Source organism: Parasteatoda tepidariorum, chromosome 3, assembly GCF_982258835.1.
Source record: "Parasteatoda tepidariorum strain Cologne lab strain chromosome 3, Ptep-v5.0, whole genome shotgun sequence".
Lineage (NCBI taxonomy): Eukaryota > Metazoa > Arthropoda > Arachnida > Araneae > Theridiidae > Parasteatoda > Parasteatoda tepidariorum.
In genome coordinates, this window is record NC_141757.1 from 86,345,863 (window position 1) to 86,368,944 (window position 23,082).

General features: G+C 26.5%; 1 protein-coding gene across 1 annotated transcript in view; it reads left to right on the forward strand.

Annotated features, from left to right (window-relative positions):
• Nucleotides 1–22,494, forward strand: part of pic (DNA damage-binding protein pic) — a 39,588-nt gene extending 17,094 nt beyond the window's left edge. Inside the window, exons 8-25 of the mRNA XM_016049053.3 lie at nucleotides 309–509; nucleotides 4,129–4,304; nucleotides 5,226–5,334; nucleotides 6,119–6,297; nucleotides 8,247–8,407; nucleotides 9,267–9,397; nucleotides 10,375–10,559; nucleotides 12,153–12,248; nucleotides 13,119–13,247; nucleotides 13,323–13,435; nucleotides 14,604–14,768; nucleotides 14,863–15,128; nucleotides 17,434–17,543; nucleotides 18,584–18,669; nucleotides 19,050–19,133; nucleotides 19,927–20,029; nucleotides 20,828–20,951; nucleotides 22,258–22,494. Of these exons, the coding sequence (XP_015904539.1) occupies nucleotides 309–509; nucleotides 4,129–4,304; nucleotides 5,226–5,334; nucleotides 6,119–6,297; nucleotides 8,247–8,407; nucleotides 9,267–9,397; nucleotides 10,375–10,559; nucleotides 12,153–12,248; nucleotides 13,119–13,247; nucleotides 13,323–13,435; nucleotides 14,604–14,768; nucleotides 14,863–15,128; nucleotides 17,434–17,543; nucleotides 18,584–18,669; nucleotides 19,050–19,133; nucleotides 19,927–20,029; nucleotides 20,828–20,951; nucleotides 22,258–22,341 (2,502 nt within the window). The 3' untranslated portion in view covers nucleotides 22,342–22,494. The remainder of the gene's footprint in view (nucleotides 1–308; nucleotides 510–4,128; nucleotides 4,305–5,225; nucleotides 5,335–6,118; nucleotides 6,298–8,246; nucleotides 8,408–9,266; nucleotides 9,398–10,374; nucleotides 10,560–12,152; nucleotides 12,249–13,118; nucleotides 13,248–13,322; nucleotides 13,436–14,603; nucleotides 14,769–14,862; nucleotides 15,129–17,433; nucleotides 17,544–18,583; nucleotides 18,670–19,049; nucleotides 19,134–19,926; nucleotides 20,030–20,827; nucleotides 20,952–22,257) is intronic.
• The last annotated feature ends 588 nt before the right edge of the window (nucleotides 22,495–23,082 follow it).

Genomic DNA, 23,082 nt, shown 5'->3' on the forward strand with positions numbered 1-23,082 from the left:
CTGATTTAATTTAAAGTGTTAATCTTTTAAAAGAAGAATTTTCATTTCATTCTGATGTATTGATTCCAATTAATATTGTTTTAAAAAAAAATTATAAAATTCATTTGGCTATAAAATTTATTATAAAAAGTTTTTTTTTTTTCAATTTTAGATAAGCTTTTATTTTAACTAGCAAACAAGTAGAAAGACAATTAAACAAACGTTTAACAATTAGAATTTGACAGTAAAACTTTTTAATTTGGCTTCAGAATATATTTCAACTAGCATGACTTGTTTGAGTGTTTATAGAATTCTTTGTATTTTTTTAGATTACAATTCCAGAATGTATAACCTATTTAGACAATGGAGTTGTTTATGTAGGATCCAGATTGGGAGATTCTCAACTTGTTAAACTTAATGTGAATGCTAATGAAAGTGGATCTTTCACAGAAACAATGGAAACATTCACCAATCTTGGTCCAATTGTAGATATGTGTGTTGTTGACTTAGAACGACAAGGGCAGGGTCAGGTAATCAAGTATACTTTTTTTTTTTTTTACAATAATGTATTAAAGACTAAAATTCATTGCATTTTGAGGAACTGCTATGCTTTGAATAGTTATTGTATGATTGTTGCTAAAGAGATATTAGGAATTCTCTAAAATTTACTAAGCATGAAAAGAACTCTTGTTCTGAAAAATTGGAATGCAAATTCTACCTAACTGTAACCATAAGTAGCTATAATATCTATATGATAAATTAATAGTTTTAGTTTTGAAGCTTAAGTCATTTAAGGACATTACCTACTTTGCTAAATAACAACTGTACAAGAAACCATCTTTTTTTTTTAAAGTACTATTTTGAGATAAATAAAAGTAATATATTGCAGTTCTTTAAATTATTTTATATGTATGGTTTTTTTAAAACAATTTACCTAAATTTTTGAAATAATTACAATTGATCTGAATTCTCTGGATTTTTTTTTAATATTTAATCTAAAATCCTGTTTTTATAAAACAGGAAGTAATTAAAATGAAGTTTTGGGATTATTTTTTTATCTGAAATTCTGTTTCTGTGAAATGTAAATACACCCTGATTTGAAATTTTATTAAGAATAAATTTTTCAGAGTTAAGCTTTTTGTATTTGTGATTACCTAATGTTTCTATCTTATTTAAAGTGTTATGGTTATTTTATTTCAAAAAGAACTAGGTGTATATTTTATTGTTCATGCAGACGTGCCAACTCTCCCGCATTTTGCGGGAGTCTCCCGAATTTTGAGTTATTCTCCCGCCCTCCGGAATTGATTTGAAAAACTCCCGAATTTTACTGCGATCGACGGCCAAACTCAGAATTACCTAATTTTTCCGCGAGTGCGAAGGTAAGTTTTTCTTTCAGCTTGAATTCCATCCCCTCTTATCAAACTACCATCTGCCTGAAGCATAGCTGAACATGCTTTATTTTCCCCCCTCTTCAACGTTACCTCTTAACACTCCTATTTCACCCGCCCCCTTACACTGGGGGCGGGTGAAATTTTCCTCTTCTTTCGTGTGGAGTTGAATGCAATGACGTCACATGTCGTTATCGAGTGACGTCCGTTCAGGAGTGGGGAAACTCGTACTCTGGATAGTTGGAATTGATATTGTATCTTGCTGTTTTTATAGTTTTTAATGCGTATTTTTCCACGGTTGGCAACAAGCTCGTAAACTAGCAACGTGATATCAATTATTCGTTTAGTCTTCGTATATTTAAAAAAAAAAAATTTCAAGGATGTCTTAAGTCGAAAAGGAAGTATGGATCAATTTCAACAAATCATGTACCAATGACTTTAGCAAGACTTAATTGCGGAGAGCTAAGTCTGCAACTCTTTTTTTCATGCATACAGTAGAGAACCATTTATCTGGTATCCAGATAATCCGGAAAAAAAATTTGCTCGGTTCTCCCGCCGTTTTGAACTAAAACGATATGAAAAAAAAAGCGGAAACTGGACTAATCCTTGAAGTTGAGTAGAGGAAAATGTGAGGAAGGGAAGAATTTTTTCCCCCGTTTACCCAGAGAAACGTCATTTCTTCCGCGACCTTGAAGATTTTAGATCTTTATTCTCTTTTAGGTCGTTAAACTCAAAGGAGTGGCATGATGATTTCTTTTGCTAGTTTGATTTACGAGGGGGTGGGGAAAATGCATTGCACATGCATATCAGTGAACAGAAGATGAAAGAGAAAAATATATTTATCTATTTGACATCGATTAATAAAAATAAAATGTTTTTCTTTTGAATAAATTCTGATTCTTTGGAAGTGCGGTATCATTCGCAAGTTTTTCTTGATGTGGAATCACACCTGCTTTAATTAAAAATCGCGTTTTTATAAAAAAAAAAAAAGGAGAATTGTTTATTAATTTAAGCATACAATTATTTTATGAAGCAGATTGCAGTTTCGTTTTTCTGATTCCACTACGTTTTTTTTTTCTTTTTCATGATAAATTTTGCACTCAATAAAATTATTTGTATTACCTAATTTTTTCATTAGTTTTTTTTTTTTTTTTTAAAAGTCCGTTGATCTTGCCTTGTTCTAGGTTTTAATATTTATGCAAGTGCCGTTTTTTAACTATCGTTTCGGTTCGATAATTTTCAAGTGTTGTTTTTATTTAGATTAATAGGTTTTCCTTTTATTTTCGCCCCCCCCCCCCATGAAATATATTGCGTTATTTAATCATTGGTTTTGTTTATTAGTTGATTTAGGAATCGTAATTATTTTTTAAACTTGTTTTTCTTGTCTAAACTTGCAAATTTTTTTATTCTTTTAAATTTTATTTTTCTACAATTTTTTTCCTTTTTAGATTTAGGAGTGCTTTTCTTTTTTCTCTTACTTTAAAATGTGTTTACATTTTTTCCTTGTAATTTGGGTTTGATAAAACATCGATTAACGACACTTTTTTGTCAATCCAGGAAACCGGGAAATTAAGACATCCGGGATAGCGATGGTCCCGAGCATCCCGGATAATTGGTTCTTTATTGTACAGACATTAGTATTGAATTGGTTTTTTAAAATAAAATACTTATTCAATTTGTTTATTTTTTAAAAGTTTTTGTGTATTTTTATTACAGTGTCAAGGGTTTTTGAATAATGTTTTATTAAGGAAATGGTATTTATTTAAAGAGTATCTACCTAATATAGTTTTGTGTTGCTAAATCTGTGTTTAATTATTTTATTTCCATTTAATATTTTTAAACAATTATTGCTCTATTAGTGTGTAAAATTTCTTGCATTCTTATATTTAATAAATTTTTTACTTAAAATTCCTTAGAAGTGCCAAATGTTGCATACCATGCACCTTTTTTTACCCCTCCTGAAATCTCCTGAATTCTTGTTAGGGAAACTCCTGAATGTTAATTTTGCTAGGTTGGCACGTCTGTTCATGTAACTGAGATTTTCAATTTCTAAGTTCAAAACTTTTCAATTCAAAACTTTTTAAAATTGTTTTTTGCAAACATGTCAAGTCTTAAAGGGCTACAGGAATTAAAGAACAAGAAAAAGCATTTTAAAAAAAAAATCCTTTCAATATTAAAAAATATTTTAATTTTCAAACTTTAAATAAGTAAAATAACATTTAAGTAATACATTTTAAAAAGATTGTGATCGAAAGATTTCGTAAATTTAGTGAGTGATTATGGGCTTACAGCTAGAAAAATTATCATAAACACAATAATAATGCACTGATTTTATCAAACTCTGCACACTTCTAGATGGAATTGATTTAGTTTTCAATAAAAAAATTTTAAAAAAATGGCTGCTGTTTGCAAAGATTTCCTTTTTTAACCTCTAATATCTAGTAAATTTTATCTAGAATAAGTGTGAAATTTTCAAGAAATATTTTTTTTCTTTCTGTTTTCACTTGAAATTCTATTAAATCTCTTCTAAAGTTTCACTCCATATGATTTATTATGCTGGAAGATGCTTTTTGACACGTTATGCTCTTAAATAATTTTTTTAAAAAGGGGATTATTTGGAAATTTTAAAACCTTTCCTTTTTCTTTTAATCTACCTACCTATTTAGAGTAAAATTCTTGTACTCTATACTTTATTAATATTACTATGTTATTTGTAGATATGCAATTAGATGAATTTTTGATGTATAAAATTTATTTTTAGTTGGTCACTTGTTCTGGTGCTTATAAGGAAGGTTCACTTCGTATAATTCGCAATGGTATTGGTATTCATGAGCATGCAAGCATTGACCTTCCAGGTGTTAAAGGTTTGTGGCCCTTGAGAGTCGATAGTGACAAATATGATGATACTTTAATATTGTCATTTGTTGGTCAAACGAGGTGAGTCAAATTTTAATTTATTGGAAATTCACTTTCAAAGATATTTCAACTGTGTTGTAATTGTGGAATGTTTTATGTTCTTTTTCAATGTTATTGGCTGATAAGTACTTTGCCAAATTTGTGCATTTCTCTCTGTTACAACATTGCCTCAGTTAATAAAATACGAATTCACAGTTAAGGAAGAAAATAAAAACAACATTGTGTTTGGGTTAACTATTAAAAAAAGATCAAAGAAGGTCAAAGTGCCTATATATAAACAATACAATGGTTTAATATGTAAACAGTAGTTTATATAAATAGAATATGTAAACAATAGTTTAATATAAAAATGTTGCCTTTTGAACATAGTCAAATATAATAAGGATTTTTCCTTTTATTATACTCTCATAGTTGTTTTTGATGTAAGAAAAAGTTGTTGCTGGTTTGAGATTCTTCTGACATTTTTTATTAATGTTTCTATGCTATTTTGTTATTATTTTAATTACTCATAAGCTTAAGAGTTTCTTGGACTCAATGTACACACAGATTGAAAAAAAAAAAGGAAACTTTAAATGTAAGTAATTTAAATGCTTTCTTTTTGAGCAAAATAATTTCACATAATTTTTTATTATTTTTTTTTCTTGATTCGATTGAGATAGCTGTTTTCAGACTTTCTGTTCTTTTTCTCACTTTTATGTCTGTTATTAGTGTTAATGAAACAATTGGAAAATTACCTTGATAAATTTTATTTAAACTAATGGTTTTCTATTTGAACTAAGTTTGTATAGTTTTTTTACAATACGCAATTTTGTCAAAAAAAAGTTTTTTTTTTTTTTTGTAGGGGAAAGATATATATATACACACCCATACGTAATAATAGCTTCATAATCTGGATCAAATCAAATGAACGCTTTCTCTTGACATTTTTTTAAAATATTGCAGGGTTTTGACTATGGCTGGTGAAGAAGTTGAAGAAACTAATGTATCTGGAATTGATATTAGTCAGCAAACATATTTGTGTGCAAATGTTCGCTTTGATCAAATCATTCAAGTGAGTTTTATTTCTAAAGTAATATGTAGGGTGTGTTTGCCTATAGTTAAAATTTATTTTAATACTTAAAGATAAAATTGTTTCTCCAACTCTCTACAGTTAAAAATGATCTCTACAATTAAATGATGAAAATTAGTGATATCACAGTAATTGTTTCACTTTCATGAAATTGCTACTTATGTAGCACTCTTTTTAAATTTCTATCTTATAAGGTTAATAATTTCTTTTCTTTTATAATTTCTTTCTCTATGTTTGGTTTCTTATCTCTTCTTTAATGATTATTGCTACTTGCATAAAAATCTAGCTACTCTACAGAATTACTCTAATTTATAAAACAGCTATAAGCTATAGCAAATTACCATTTATTCCCATCTAAGAGGTATATAAACGTATGATGGACATTTTCACAATTTTGTTAATCTGAAAAAATTATCTAAATTTATATTATGTAGCAGGATGAGTGTTGCTTTCAGGATTCTCTTATATGTCTATTTTATACGCTCAAAAAATCTCCTATCCACGTGTGTTTTTTTGTGTTTTTTTTTTGTTTCAGATATCACATTTTTATTTACTTAAATAATTATTGAATATTTCAAAAAACTAAGAATATCATATCAACAAGTAAATTTAAGTATTAAATATATTTCCCTTAGTTTTAGTTTCAGTAAAATATGAAATTTTTATACATTCTAACTTAAATATTATTTTTTCCTTGTTTGTAATACAAAAAGCATTATTTATATTTTGATATCATTTGAAACAGATATGTTTATATTTTAAACAGGTTACTGCAACTTCAATTAGGTTAATCAGCAGACCAACTAAAAAGGTTTTGAGTCAATGGATGCCACCTCATGGGGAGACAATATGTGTTGTATCTGCTAATGCTTCTCAACTGGTGTTGGCTCTCCGAACTGATCTATATTACTTTGAAATTTTTGAAGAGGAACTGAGACAAGTGGGGTAATAATCTTTTTAATGATCGTTTTAAAGCTCTGAATAAACATTTAAAAAAATTATTATCAAGGTTAATGTTGTAAAATTAAGTGATTTGAGGAAGTTTTTTGCCCAGTTAATCAATCTTTAAGTATTTTAGAGTTAAGAGCATTACATTAAAATTGAACTACATGTTTATAAATATACAAGACAATGTATCCTGTAGAAGATTTCTTTTTTTGCTTTGTTTCAATTTAATGAACTGTACAGTATCATAAATTAGATTTTTGTATCAATTTATTTCAACTCTAGTTAATTAAAAATCATATTAAATATTAAAATAAAATCTTAAGTGCTTTTAAATGATATTATAGTCTAATTTGTGTCATGTACAGTATTCTAACCATATTTTTTTTTAAATTTATGTATGTGATTTGAACCATAATGAAATGGATAAGATCTAATTTTCGTACATATTTATTTTTACCGTCTAGTTTTTAATGCAGAAATTTTTTTTAAACTTCTCAAAAATATTCAGAGATAGTTAATATCTTTGTATGAAAGTATTATTAAAAATTTATTCTGTAAAATAAATTGTTATTCCACAATTACAACTGAAATTTATGTAGACAGCAAATATATTAAAATAATGATCAATGTCTTACTCATTCATTTCGTAGTTAGAAGTTTAAAAAAATATATATGTACTAGGAGGCTCCGCCCCCTGCTCGCCAACCCCCGAGAATTGCTACGCAATCCTATGTGGTTCACGCCGTGAACCATGGCTCGCTGCGCTCGCTCGCCAATGAGCACAGTGTTCTAGCACAAAGACATAATATATTATCATCAAATACATAGTATTTTATCATCAAAGACATAGTATTGTACTTATGTAGATGAATTCTACCAATGTTCTTATTGGCTTTTAAAAAAGTATATTAGCTATTTAGATTGTACATGGTGAAAAAATCAAAACATTAGCTAAATAAGAAACATATTAGCAAAATAAATTATCAAATATTGCTTCACTAATATTCTGCATTTTAAAACGTGAAAATGCAATGCATAAATAAACGCGAAATATAAAAAAATTCAATGCATTCAATACAAACACTTAAACGTTTTTTAGACGTTTAGGTAGCTCCCAGTAGAAAAATATCAATTCAACAGCAGCCTTTTAAAGCATTCTCACTTCAATTAATTAATTAATTCCTAATTGAGTTTAAATTAAATATTGTCATGTTTTTAGTGCATGAATCTGAATTGAGCAACCTGATAATGCTCACTCTGGTTATTGTTATCTAGTTGCTCACTACGTGCTCTTGCGCGCCGAATCCATTCAATTAAAAATGAAAACAATTGCCAGCGCGAGAAAAGAAATATCATCGGTTTTATTGATACATACATACGTACGTATTAGCGTTTTATATAATACAGATTCTATGAACATATATGTATTAGAAAATATATCTGTATTAATTTGAATGCTTCCTTTTCATAAATGCAACATTGTTAGCATTTCATTCTGTTTTCAGTGCAGTTTATTTTTCTGAATTTCTCACTTCTTTTTTTATAATCTGTTTTGACAGCAAGAAAGCATAACAGTGTTTTAAGACAAGTTTATTCAGAGGTATCCTCTTGAAAGTGCAAAAGGAATTGGATATTAATATTCTCCTCTTGAATGAGTAACTGCTCATGGGGTTTATACTTAAAAGTTTAAATTTTTTTCTTTGAATTTAGCACTGTATAATCTCTATAGTTTCACATCAGTCTTGAAGGAAGGAGGAAATGAGGAAAATTTCTTGGCTGCAATTTATGTAAAGAACAGTTATTAATGGCCATTAAGTTGACTGTTTTTAAAATTTTAAGTTATGTTAGCTCTAAATGACCCTATTTATATATTGGCAGTTTTGAAGCTTAGTTTAAACCTACAGAATCACTACATAATAAAGAGTTAAATTTTCTACTTTGTGTAGCCATACGGTGTTAGAATTTGAAATCGCTTGTCTTGATGTCAACCCACTGGATACTTCTGAAAAGACATCAATTTGTGCTGTTGGTTGTTGGACAGACATCTCTATTCGAATTCTTTCACTTCCATCTTTAAAAGAATTGCATAAAGAAATGTTAGGAGGTGGTAAGTATATTATTATTATTTTTTTTTTTTGTATTAAATTTTTTTTTTTCATATTTAAATGTCATTTTATACTTTTATTATAATTTAATAAACTGTTAAATTGACTATGTTATTTCAAGATTCCTTGAAATATATTTATTACTTCTCATCTGGTTTATTTGTAGCTGTTTTATTAGTATGCTTTTTCAGTAGAAGATCTATGTAAGTTAATTCTATAAACTGCTATTCTCGATTAACTGTATTAACTTAACAATCTCTAAAGCAAACCAAAATTGATAAATTTGTTGATTTTTAGTTCTAATTATCTTGATACTTTAATTAATTTTTGTAAATAATAAATACTTAGTGCATATTTTTGTGTTTTAAACTATTAGTATTTAAAAATTTTTTTTAAAGCTGTAATACCTCTGTGTTCCAAATATGTATTGCTATGTTTAATTGGTAAGTTTAATAATGTGTTTAATCATCATATCAATTTATTTATATGTGTAATGTAATAGAATTCTATATTACACTAAGCCTCACATTTCAAGGTTTGCTTTATAAAGATCTTCTAATGTTTATAGAAACTAACTTGTAGATGGCTTTTGATTTTTCTAGATATTTTATGCAAAATTTTAAAGTTTATTCATTTAGTGATTAGTTTTATTTCCGCTCTCTTTTCAATGTCATATATATTTATTACTTAGAGAGCTATATCCTTCCTCGTTTGATTATTTTATTCTAATATGCCATCATAACTGAAATATGCATTTAGACAGTTTAATCTATTGGTTTCTATTTTAGTGACTAGAATTTTTATTTTTACAAGGTTATTGCTTTAATGTCTTAATTAAATGTGTATTTTTAATTTGTTTAGATATTATTCCAAGGTCTATACTAGCTGCAGCATTTGAAACTACACAGTATTTACTTTGTGCCTTGGGTGATGGCTCTTTATTTTATTTCACAATAGATCCTGAGACTCGTGCACTTGCTGATAGGAAAAAAGTATGTTTTAAGATTATTTCATTTGTTGATTTTAAATATGTATTTCAATGTTCATGTTGTAATTATTGCTAATTTTATCTAATAAAGTTGTTTGATCTAAGTAGTTTTGGGGGTAAAAATGTGTGTTTAAGAAATGCTTGTATAGTTTTAAAATAATTTAAATTAAATAATTGATTTTTTTAATAATTGATCTTTTAATCATTTGAATTAAATAACTGATTTTTTAAATATAGGTCCTATAAATAAAGTGATTTTGACTTTGTCCAATAAAGCTTCAAATGCTTTTTTCAAAAAAACTTGTTTTGGGAAAAATTACTCACATATTTCACAATTTAATTTCCAAATATTTCACAATTTAAAATATTTGGAATTTATAAACTTTGAATTTACAAATATTTAGTCTTTAAAAATTTAAAGAACTTTTCCAATCAAAAGCGTTAATATAAAGTCAATTTTCTTTTTTAATATTCATTTTTTATGTTTTCAGAAGTACTGATCAATTAAAAAAATTAAATAGGAAATGGAATTATTTTGTGAAATAAGTTAGCTTAAGTGATTTTTTCCATTTTACACTTGACTTTTAATTTGTACTTATTAAAATAATATAATTCGTTTAGACTGTTGAAGAGTTAGCTCATTTAAAAGTGAAATTTTTATAGGTATATATAATTCTTAATTTAATGGACAAAATTTTATAACAGATAGTATAAACCAAAAGTACTCTTAACTGAATTAGAAAGGATCACAATATATAGGAACTCACTATTAGTCTGTTTTTATTTTATTTTTATTTTCAAGGGAAATTTTTTCTAGTGCAGCAAAAATTATATAAAAGTAAAAATAATAAATGTATGTTATCCCAGAACAAATAACAAAAATGAGGCTTCTTACAATAATTCTTATAAACATTCAAGATTAAAAATGTTTTATATTTTTTTCTTTTTTTCTTTATGCTTATATATTTTTTTTATTTATAGGTTACTTTAGGAACACAGCCTACTTCTCTTAAAACATTTAGATCTCTTGCAACGACAAATGTGTTTGCTTGTTCTGATCGTCCTACTGTGATATATTCTAGCAATCATAAACTTGTATTTTCAAATGTCAATCTTAAAGAAGTTAGCCATATGTGCCCTTTGAACTCAGAAGGATATCCAGACAGGTCTGCTCGATTGATTATTCTTAAATCATTACTCTCTTATCTTGAGGAAGATTATTAACTTTAGTAAAGGGTTAAATTTCAAAATAAAAAGAGCGAGAGATGATCATACTGTTTAGACATAAGTTAGTAAAATTTGTGTCTGGTGTGTAAAATCATTTGCAACTTTCTGGTTTATTTTAAAATTAAATCCATCTATGGTTTGCTCATATAGTTTTATTTTTTTCTGTCATTGAAATCCAGGATAGTAATACTTTTAATTTTAAGAAGATTATTTGCATTTCTATAGATAAAATAGTTTTCATAGATTGTACTAAAGATTTCTGTTATACAAAATAATTTTATAAATAGTAAAAAAAATCATCAATCAAATTTTAATCCAGTGTGTAGGAGACGTAGCTCTCATTTTGCTACTGCTAACCAAACCCCAATAATTGCTTTAGAATTGCCTTAAAATATAACTTCTTATAGACCATTGGTTGGTAATTCTGTTACTTAAATTCATGTAGTGGTGTTTGAATAAATTCATTGTTAAATCTGGCTAACAATCTATGGAGAGAAAAAACTTAGTTTCAATACGAGCTGTTCTAATACAAATTAGCATTTTTATGGATGTTAGGTAAAAATGTTGACTCTTTGAAAATAAGGGCAAATAAGAATTTAATATCTTACGCCATTATAATACTAAAAAGGACTCTTCCAAGCTTGATTTTTTATTTGAGATGTGTGATACTCAAAGATTTTAATTATTTAATTAACAAAACAAACGGCCATAGTATTATTGAGTATTAAGTACTAAAGATGTAAATGCTATCATTAGGTGAGTTATTGACTTCCAATTCTAATGTGATTTTATTTCTGACTGACTATTTTAATTCATGAAATATGCTCTCTTCTCACCAGCTTTGCATTATTATTATTATTTTTAGACTTCTACAGTAAAATGTTTTTTTTTTTAATAAAAAATATGGTTGAAAAATATTTATATATCAAATATGCTAATAAAAATATAAACTTTCTTTGTCAATTTGACTGTTTGACCGAAATATTGATTACTGAGTAATGTAGATTACTATTCAGTATTTGTCTGTTGCTCTATAATGTGTTAATAAAATTGATTAGTTGTAACTTGTAGGATTTGCATTGGAATGAAACAAACAGCACATTTATCTCATTGGAACAGCTCACTAGCTCTTGTTTATTTCCGCAATATTGACTTTAATATTTATAAAATAATCTTGTCCTGTAAATACTTATTTAAATAAGAAAAAATTAAATGATTACTTTTTTTATTACATAATTCTTCATCTTTTTATTGATTCCATCTTTAATTGCTGTGCATTGTGGAAATATTACTTAAAAAATTAGCTGTCAATTATTTTTTTTCTTCTCCAATATGAAAACCCACTTTTCTGTGCCAGAAAGTCAATATGTATTTTATATTTTAACCAAGTTAAGTTTAAGATTAAAGAAAGAAAATATTTTTAAAAAAATGTCATTATCACTATTATATTATTGTTACTTTACTAAATATATTTTATTATTTTTATAAAAAAAAATTGAATTATTAACAAATTTTTTTTTTTTTTAATTTAGCTTAGCATTGTCATTTGATAATTCTCTCTTAATTGGAACTATTGATGAAATTCAGAAACTGCATATTAGAACTATTCCTCTGGGTGAATCTCCCAGGTAAGAAAATAAATTGTATTTTATCATTGTTATGTTATCGTTGTATTTTATCACTGTTATCATTGTCCTTAATGTTACATTAAGCAGTTAATTCACTCAACTAATTCATTCAGATTAGTCTACTAACTAAGCACAAATATTAATTATTTAAATACCAAATGAGACCTACCTGTCAAATTTGTTTCTTAACTGAAACCAGAATTGCTAATGTTCAAAGAAATATATAATCATGAAATTATTTGTTTCAATAATTATAAAAAAAATATTTAATCTGCTTACTAGTTTTAGAACAAAGTTAGCTAAACCTCTCAAATTCATGTGCAAATGTTAACCAAGATTTATATATATTTGCATACTTTTCACCCAGTCTGTAATTTTAATTATTATTTGAAACTTTAAAAAATACAAATATGTACCACTGGATATAATTAAATTATATCTAAATATAGACACCTGCAATTGATTAATATGAATATTTGTTATTTTGTGTGAAATTAACTGATTATAAATAGGTTAATAAAATTATATCGAATTCTGAGTGTTTCATTTTGATTATTTTTTATTTGTGGCTTGTTTCTCTATCAGTCAGAAGAGGTAAATTGTTTACAAGCGAGCTATAGTGAGTTTCTTTGTGCTTAAACAAACTCTCTATTTCACACTTAGAGGTACACCAATGCCACATTTTCTCCCTATTAGCGAGTTTGTGATATAAAAATTTTTGTGTAATTTTTTTTTCCAAATTTAATGCTTTTTTGTTTTTGGTCAAGCTACAAATGCTTTTGAGTATGCCCTGTTAAATTGTTAACAAATGACATATAAATAAACTACATACATTATTAACACTAACTTGATTTGACTTATACTTAAAAGGAGAATTGCCTATCAAGAGAATACACAAACATTTGGTGTTATCACATCAAGAATAGATTTTCATGACAGTTGTGGACTTACTCCTACGAGGCGAAGTGCCAGTACTCAAGCTCAAAGTGTTTCTGCTAGGTAAGAATACAATCTACTTTTAAATGATTTCATTTAAATAATTCAATTATTTTCACCTATGTCTTTACTTTGTAGTTCAACAATGAATTCTAGTATTAAGCTGCAAACTACAGGTCAAACTGCAGATGATTGCGGCCAAGAAGTTGATGTTCACAGCTTGCTTATTTTTGATCAGCATACGTTTGAAGGTAATTTTTATGTTTTATATGTTAAAGAATTTAGGCAGCTGTTTTTGAATAGCATATATGTAAATTTTAAAAGTAAATTTCCTACAGTATTAATTTAAAGAAAGTAATAAATCCAGAGTAATTAAGACTCAAAAGAAAATATCATAGCTGCCAACTCTTCTGGATTTTTTGGAAGTTTTTATATATATGTATTTAATTTGGTAGCAAAAGTTTTACATTCACTCTTGAATAATGTTTCAAATTTTATTCAATATTCTTTTAACTACCAATACATTTAAATATTTTAAACATACATAAAGAAAACCTGCTTCTCTTGTTTTAAGAGATGGTGAAAACTAAATTAAGTATTTGCCTTCTAAATCACTTCAATAGTTATTGCACTGCCACTAGTAAAAAAATGAAAAGTATATATATATATATATTTAAAAAGCCAAATCTCAGGATCATAGTTTAGTTTAATGTATGTATATTTTTTTATTATTTTATTTCTCTAATAATCTATACTATATATTTTATATTATACCAGAATTTTAAAAAAAAATTAAATTCTTTTTCTTTATATATTTTTTATGTAATTTCCATTAAGTTTTGACTAATAAAACTAAAGTAATGAATTTTAACTCTAGTATTTTGTTATAGAAATCTTGATCTTTAAAGTTCTTCTGAGCATGTGCAGACTTTGTATTCATGTACAAATTTTAGTATTGTTTGTATATGTCTAGAGAGTTTAAATTAGAAGTGTAAAATAGTTAGCTGTGAATTGTACTTTTTAAAAATTTATTAACAGTTTAACTTTTACTAAATTTATTAATCTGGTGTCTTAATTTTAATAAAAATTGGTCTTGCAGACTATTTTTATCTTAGATTCAAACTAATAATTAGAAGTAATTATCAAAAAAAAAAAAAATAGTAAATAAATAAAGATTTTCATACTCCATAAATTAATAATAAACTAAAACTGTCCACATAACAATATCTATTCTAATAGAACAAATGAATGATATTTTTTTATCAGAAATTTACTTAGCTTTTTGAGTTTTGTAAATGTATATACCATCATTTTTTTATAGTTTTGTATAATGGCTAATAAAATTTATCTTAGCTTTTTTTCCATAATCATTGTTGTTAGAGTTATAGCATTATTATATGATAATTCTTTATTTTACAGTACTCCATGCTCACCAATTTTTGCCCAATGAATTTGCTATTAGTATCATATCATCAAAACTTGGAGATGATCCAAATACTTATTATATAATTGGTACAGCTATTATAAATTCAGATGAATCTGAGCCAAAACAAGGTCGATTTGTGATATTTCAATGGAAAGATGGTAAATAGTTATTGTAGATATTTTTTTCCCCAACCATGTATGTATGTTGCGTAATTTTTGCTTGCTCATTTTCTTCACTTCTTTTTTACTCTAGGTAAACTAACACAAGTAGCTGAAAAAGAGATTAAAGGTGCTCCATATTGCATAGTTGAGTTTAATGGCAAACTATTAGCTTCAATTAATAGTACAGTCCGGTTATATGAATGGACTCCTGAAAAAGAACTACACAATGAATGTAGCTACTTCAACAATATTATTGCTCTTTTTGTAAAAACTAAAGGGGACTTCATTCTAGTCGGTGATATCATGAGGTCTATGGCTTTATTAGTTTACAAACCACTGGAAGGTAGCTTTGAAGAAGTAAGTGAAAACAACTTGTTTTACATCAGAAAATAGCTTTTTTTCTTTAATGACAAATATTGTATATACTAATTTAATAAAAATACTTCTTTCTGTTTCTACCCTTTTGATTTTGTAACCTTTTTAAGAAATAAAAGTTTCATTAAAGAAAATTTTTTAAAGTAACGCAAGTTACAAGCAAAAAGGAATAATACATGTCAAATTTTGTAAAATTAAGATCTGAATGATCTTTTAGTTGTAAGAAAAGCTTTTAATTGTGAAATTTGCAAATATTTACTGTTTTCCTTGAAAATATTTTTCTCAGTACGCAATTTACATTGAATTCTAAAAGTTATCTGAATTAACTTTTGCAAAAAGAAAGAGGGGAAAAAAAGATTTCTCGTTTTGAATTGTAAATTATGGAAAAAATTTTCTCTAAATATTTCTATTAAAAAAAATGTGTGTCACAATAGTAGAAGTTTTTGCAGGAGGGGATAATAGAAAATTATTCATTTTGAAACTTGTCACAAAAGCTTCATGTTAGATTTCAAAATTTACATGATCAAGTAATGAATACTATGGTTAAAAGGTTTAAATCCTTGATCCTTTAATGATAACAGTGAAACTAATGTTCCATAAATATACAAGAAAATTTGATATGACAAAAATGTGAATTGTGAACTCTAAATAAATATAAAAACTTAACATTTTCAAAATCACTTTTTTTTTAGAAAAGTAATATACGTTTTACACTTTTAATAGTGTTAATGACTTGTTTACAAATAACGTCTTTTATTTTAAAATGTTAAATGATTTTTCAAAATGCACTGCTATTTTTGACCTATATTTTCCCGAGCATTTGTTATTGAAGGAAGTTTTGTTTCCAAAAATTTTACTTTAACAGTGTGCCTGTTTGATTAATTATCAACATGTAATTATATGTTACACATAACATGTTTGATTGATTAACAATATATGGAAAGGTCACTCTTAAAAATAATCATATGCTAGATTATTGACTGTTATTGAAAAAGCCTCCTTACATTCAAACTTCATCCCTAACATGATATAATGTAGGATGATTCATGGGTAATGAGGTCTGAATAAAATTCTTTATCTTTCACTTCACGGGCTTTTAATATTTTGGCTCTTTAATAAATAAATTATAACAGGAGTGGATGAAATAAAACTGAAAATAAGCTCCAATGAAGACCATATAGAAACATTAGCTGTCATCTTGAACTTATATTAAAAATCATCTGAAATTTAAAAATGAGCCATTATTTTTGAAAGTGGAATAAGTTTACCCTTTTATTGGAGCTGAAAGGATGTTTATTTATTTTTTATAATTTTAATAACTTGTTTCATTTTGCTAGTTTAACACATTTATGTTATTACGGGATTAAAAGCATCATCCAAATTGATTAACCTTTGCCAATATTATTCAATTCATTCAAACACTACCCTTAAAAGCTTATACCAAAATAGACTTATTCCACTTTCAAAAATAATGGCACAAATATTAATGTTTGAGAGAGTAATGATAATTAGTGCCTGATTGATGATTTGATTAAAACTACTTGAATTGAATTTCCCTTGCATATTTTCAAAATATTTATAAGAGAAATTATTTTGAATTAAACAACAAAACTATTTTATGAAAATTTTACATACATTATCAAAATAATAACATTCTAAGCTCTTTAAGTATTGATAAGAAAGTAATCTGAAAATAGCAGATCTTTGTCATTGTCATTTCGTCAGATCTTGTCATTTCTTTACTAGGTATTAAATTAACAATTCATTACTCATACGATTATTTCATTTAGATGTTAAAAAAGTTTATAGATGACAAATTAAGATTAGTTTATTAAAACCATTTTAATTTTGGTTTAAAAATCTTATTTTTTGCTTAAGAATTAATAATAGATATTGCCTTTCAAATTATGGTTTTAGAAATCGGGAAATAGAACTTGATTAGAAGTTTTTATAAGAGTTGGAAATTGTTTTAAATTACAATAATAGTCTAATAACTATAACTAAGCAAGATGTATAAACGTATATATGATATAAATCTGCTCTTATTGAATGCAAAATTTTGCACATGAATGAGCAATAGGAAGCAATTTTGATATGAAAAACTGTCAAAAGTAGGTCAATATAGGATCATTGTATTTACGAGCCAATAAATAATATAAATTTTAATTCTATTTCTTATTTTTTAGAATTATGCCAACTATTGTATTGAACTTTTTTAAATTTTTCATCTGTTATCTTTTAAATTTTCTTCTTCTTTTTGTTAAAAACTATGTTGCCTTTATTTCAGATTGCAAGAGATCATCAACCGAATTGGATGACAGCTATAGAGATTTTAGATGATGATACTGTTTTAGGAGCTGAAAATTCTTTTAACTTATTTGTTTGTCAAAAAGACAGGTAAACATTTTTGTAAAATATCAGAGCTGTTGAAACAATTTAGCTTCATAATAATTGTTACTTTTTATGTGTAGTACTTTTTGTTAATAATATTTTCCTTTTTTTAAATCTGATTGATCTAGTTCAGCTTTTAATCTAAAGTGAGAAAATAGAAAGGAAAAAAATATATAGCTGCAATAAAAGCATCAAAAGAAATAGTGTTACAACTTCAATTCAAGTTGTCCAATAAACTTAGCAGGCTGTTCTTGTATTTAGCTATAACAACATAAATAAATTGAGATAGAGGAAATTAGATATTTTTATCTGTGTTTGAGAAGATATATTTAAAACATACAAAAAAACTAATTAATTTAAATAAATTACAAGGTCAAGTTTTAGGTCTGTTAACATTGATTTAAACGATGTTTTCTAATTAAATCGAAGCAGTAATCTGATATTTTATCATGTGTGAATTCTCCTTGTACCATCAGCACACAGAAAATTAAGCAAAATTTAATTTATTAAAAGTAATTGTTATTATAAATGAAAATTTTATTGTGATTATAAATTACCTTAATTTACAGTTAGCGATGTATAATTAATATTGATCTACAACTAATAGGACATCAAACAATATTTTGATCATAAGTAATTGTGCTTGCTTGCAACCTTGATTATAGGGTAAACCTTTGTGGAGTAATAAATTAAGCACAGCTCTTATATTTCTTGGAGATTTTTTTTTTTTTTTACAAATTAAAAGTTAAGAAAACCTTTGAGTTAAGTATTGAATCTAACTTGGTTTCACTTTTAAAAAAAATATAACCAACTACTTTTCAATAAGTGTTTCTTTTCTGTTTTTATTTATTTATTATGAATATTTATTATAAAAAAATTTCTTGCTTATATGTTACACAGATACAGTAACTGATTTTATTAGTCTTGAACTAGAAATTCCTTAGAATCAGAACTTTTATTAATCTACTTCAATAACTATGAGTACTACAACTAATAACTATGAGAACAATAACTACTACAACTTCAGTAACTTAATATTTTTGCAGTGCTGCTACAACAGATGAAGAGAGACAACATCTGCCAGAAATAGGACATTTCCATCTAGGAGAAATGGTTAATGTATTTCGAAAAGGTGATATTTGAATTTTGTTAGATTATTTGAAGGTTTAACTGCATAAATTGCATTGAATTATCTAAATTGCTTATATTAGCACAACACTGAATCTATTAATTCATCTTGTGACTATAACACTGTAAGAGTGAGAAAATCCTTGTTTTTACATTGCTGTCTTTTTGTAAGTTACATGATGTTAAGATTTGTAAAGTACACGATGTCGAACAGTTCTAAAGTGTGCAAGCAAAATTTATATATATTTTCTGTATGTAACTTTAGCAATGTTAATAGTTTTTTGTTTAGCTGAACAGTTATGCATTTTACACCATTTTTCTTATTGTCATACATATAATTAATACCTATAGCGAGAATAAGTGGAATTTATTATTGTTGTTTAGGTTCTCTTGTAATGCAACATCCTGGTGAAAGCACTACTCCTTGCACAGGATCAGTGTTGTATGGCAGTGTTAATGGTGCTATTGGTAAGTGAAATAGTTTTATAGGTGATCAGCAAAGCTAATACATTGACATCAATACATTACATTACTAATCAATATATAAATGTAATTTATAAATTACTTATGTGTAAATGTAATTTAAGTTTTTTACATAATTTAAATTTTTGTCTTAGGAAATGTGATAAATTGTAATTCATTTTGATAATTAATTATATTATTGTGAATAAGGAGTTATGCGATTTGATGTGAATATGATAGATTAATGCAAACTGTGAACATATATTTTAAAATTTAGAAATTTTAACATTTTAATCTATGCTTTGTTTCAGATTTATGTCAAATTTTATTTCAAAGTTCATTGCTAATAGTTTCCTCATTTAGTTCTTACAAAGAGATTATTTAGGATAGCCTTAAATACAATTCCCGGAAATTCAAAATTTTAAATTATTAGATATGTAAAAAATTTTCTTCTTGTATATAGAACTTTTTTTAATTCTGTTTGTATAATGTACATTAAATTATACCAGCAGATATTTTTTTTTCTTTCTTTTCAACTAGGTGAATAAACTTTTATTCAATTTGTATGTAAATAATGTAATCAAATCTCAAGTAATTTTCATGACGAAAAATGACATGCCAATTGCAGTAACAGTTTATGCATGATGAAATATTTCGTCAGACCCATAATAGGTTAAATAGCTTATTTAACTGTTCATGAAATTACTGTAATGTGATAAAGAACTCAGTCTTGTTTAGTTCATAGATTTAACTCGTAGGAACTAATAAAAAATATATATTTTTCTTTTCTTAAACATAGGTTTGGTGACACAAATACCTGAAGAATATTATAAATTTTTGCTGTCAGTCCAAAATAATCTTACCCGGGTGATTAAATCAGTTGGAAAAATTACACATTCATTGTATCCTTTACTTTATTTTCTTACATGTATTTTTATCTTGTCTTATAATATTTTAGTCTGTATGTGCTGTGTTAAAGAGAAAAACTTTGAACCTAACACCTGTCACATCAGCTCATCTTGATGCCCTGGAATCTTGTTTTATTTATATGAATGGAATTTCCTTACCAATTTTTTGTTGAAGAAAAAAATCATGTTTTTTTAATTATTAATAAATACAGGGAACTAAAATAAAACGTAAAGTTTTAAGTTTAAATTTTAATTTTTTTGCATGTAAATGAAATATTAGTCTTTTTATGACATTTTTTAAAATAAGGGACAACACGAAGTGATACTTTCTTAAATGCCAGAAGTGATATCCCATTTTTTACTCTTTTTTTTTTTTCTGTGTAAATCTCCTGCAGCCATTGTAGACACAGTCGTAAAAAACATGTTTGCAGTCCCACAATCCAACAGCAAAACTCCCAAATTAAACTTGGCAAATTACAGCAGATTATTATTTTTGCTTCTGGCTGAGTAAAAACATGATAAAACAAAAAGTACTGAAAAACTGTGCTATGTCCAAGTTATCTCAGGATAATAAATATTTGCAATATATACATACCATAGTTAACTCTGGATTATCAGGGGAGTGGTTAGTGACATAAGTTCCTAACTACCTCTCCATTACATGTGGAAATGCATTTTACCCTGATTTTACTAGTTTATGTTCCTGAACACACTGTTTACTTTTGCTTCAATTAATTACTTATAAAAATTAAACCAATATTTATTTTTCACCTTCCTTGACTTGGTCTGTAGTTATCGAACTTTTTCAACTGAAAGGAAGTCAGAATTGGCATCTAATTTTATCGATGGTGATCTCATTGAAAGTTTTCTCGACTTAAATAGGCAACAAATGGAAAAGGTTGTGGAAGGTGTTCAGGTGAGTTTCTAGTTATTTATAAATATTTCTTTGAGTTGCATTCAGTTATATGTATACAGAACAGTGTCGAAGGCAGGAACACAAAAAGCGCTCCTTCATTATTCCTTATTAAAAATTACAATTGATGAAAAATGTTTGATTTTTTAAACTGGAAAAACATGTGTAAAAAATTGATTTTTATTTTCTGAAAATATGATTCACCTGGCAAATTTTATTATTTTTTAAAAAATAAAATGTAGACTTAAAAAAGTGAGAAATCATACTAAAAATTCTGAAACTATTTATTCATTGTGAATAATGTATCCTTTAATCCTTCCTATCAAATATCTTTTTTTCTGTTATTTATGTAGGCAGGCATGAATTGATTAAAATCAGTCAAATGCATGTATGTGAATAAGTAATATTGATATATTTTGACACTCTTTCCTTGTAAAGTACCATTATAATAGTTTCAATAGGCTAGTTAATCACCTAGTATTCAATAGGCTAGTATCTCACCTGCTTCTAGGAGGTTCTGAAATCCCAATAAATACAAAAAACTCATTTTTCCTTATGCTATTAACTCAATTTTGGTGCATAAAATTCAATTTTAAAAGGCACCTGGCTGAGCTTTAAAAATAACTGATAATTAAAAATCTACATTTTTCTTTTTGAGCTCTTGTTATTTTTGTAAGGCTTGGCAGCTTTTCTTTCATTGAACATTAGTTATAACCATATAAAATTTGTAAGAAATTGTGATATCTTTCCATGTTGTTTTCCCCTATAAATACACATAGTGGGCCAAAGAAAATCTTATGAAAAAAAAAGGGAAATTTTTTGCAACAGTATGCATATACTAGACTACTTTTAAACACGACAAACTTTATTCTGTAGCAAAAGAATGATAAAATAAATTACTTTAGAATTACATCAATTAAATAATAGCCTATTAAAATAGTAACTTGACATGACACTTACTATATAAAATTAATAAAAATATTCATTATTTTTCAGTATGTATCTTGCTAACACTTTTTAACAATTAAAAAAAAATAATTCAACTTTTTTTAGTTGTATATGAATATGGTTTCTACGTATGAGTATAAAATTTCCAATGTCATTTTGAAAATAATCTGGTTAATATCTAATCTAATTGGAAGGGTTGCACCTTTTCCCTATAATTCATAGGAAGTGGCCAATAATCAACATGTTTACATTCTAAATCATAAAAAAAATTATTTGATATCAAAATTTTAAATTACACTTCGTGTTATTTCTTTATCAGTAGCATTAAGGTTTTTTTTATTATATAAATCTTTCATTTTAGTATGATGATGGATCTGGTATGAAAAGAGATGCAACCGTTGATGACATTGTCAAAGTTGTGGAAGAACTTACTAGGATTCATTAGTGTTACCAATTGCACAATATTTGTGTAAAAAGAACTATTTTAAGTAATGCTTTGTAAAAATAGTGTTATAAGCATCCTGTAAATAAAATTCATTGAGAAGTATCCTAAATTTCAGTGACAGTTTTCAAAATAAAATTGACTTTAACTGAATAATTTGTTTCATTCCATTACTATATTTTCAAATACTTTGGAAGTGACCACATTGAGACAAAGAATAAAAATGCTGTTGCAGTCTACAGGAAAGAAAATGTTAAATATAGAATGAACCTAAATACCATGCCAACCTTGGTGGTATTTAAAAAAAAAAAAACGGATCACACGGAGCAACTTTTGATCTAATAATCCGATTTTCATGTTCTAGTACTCTATCTTGATTGATGGTTTAAGAGGGTGACCTCGAATATGCTAATTAATTAATACAGACAATATTTTAAGTTATTAAATCGGACACAAAAGCATACCTTCTCTAAAAAAAAACATGCATTTTTTACCCCCAAAGTATGGGGGGTTGGACCAAGTAGTTCGGTCAGGAGAGCAGTCCAAAGTAAAGACCTCACAATAAATTTTCAAATGAATTTGAAAATTTGTTTATCCACAATATAACTTTTAGAAAAAATTTATTATTCAATAGTCGAAAATTTTTTGAATTGTAAGGTAAATTTTTTACATTATTTTAAAGAATGACATTTTACATGGCAAAATACAAAATTTGAGGGAAATCAGTCTAATAGTTCCTGAGAA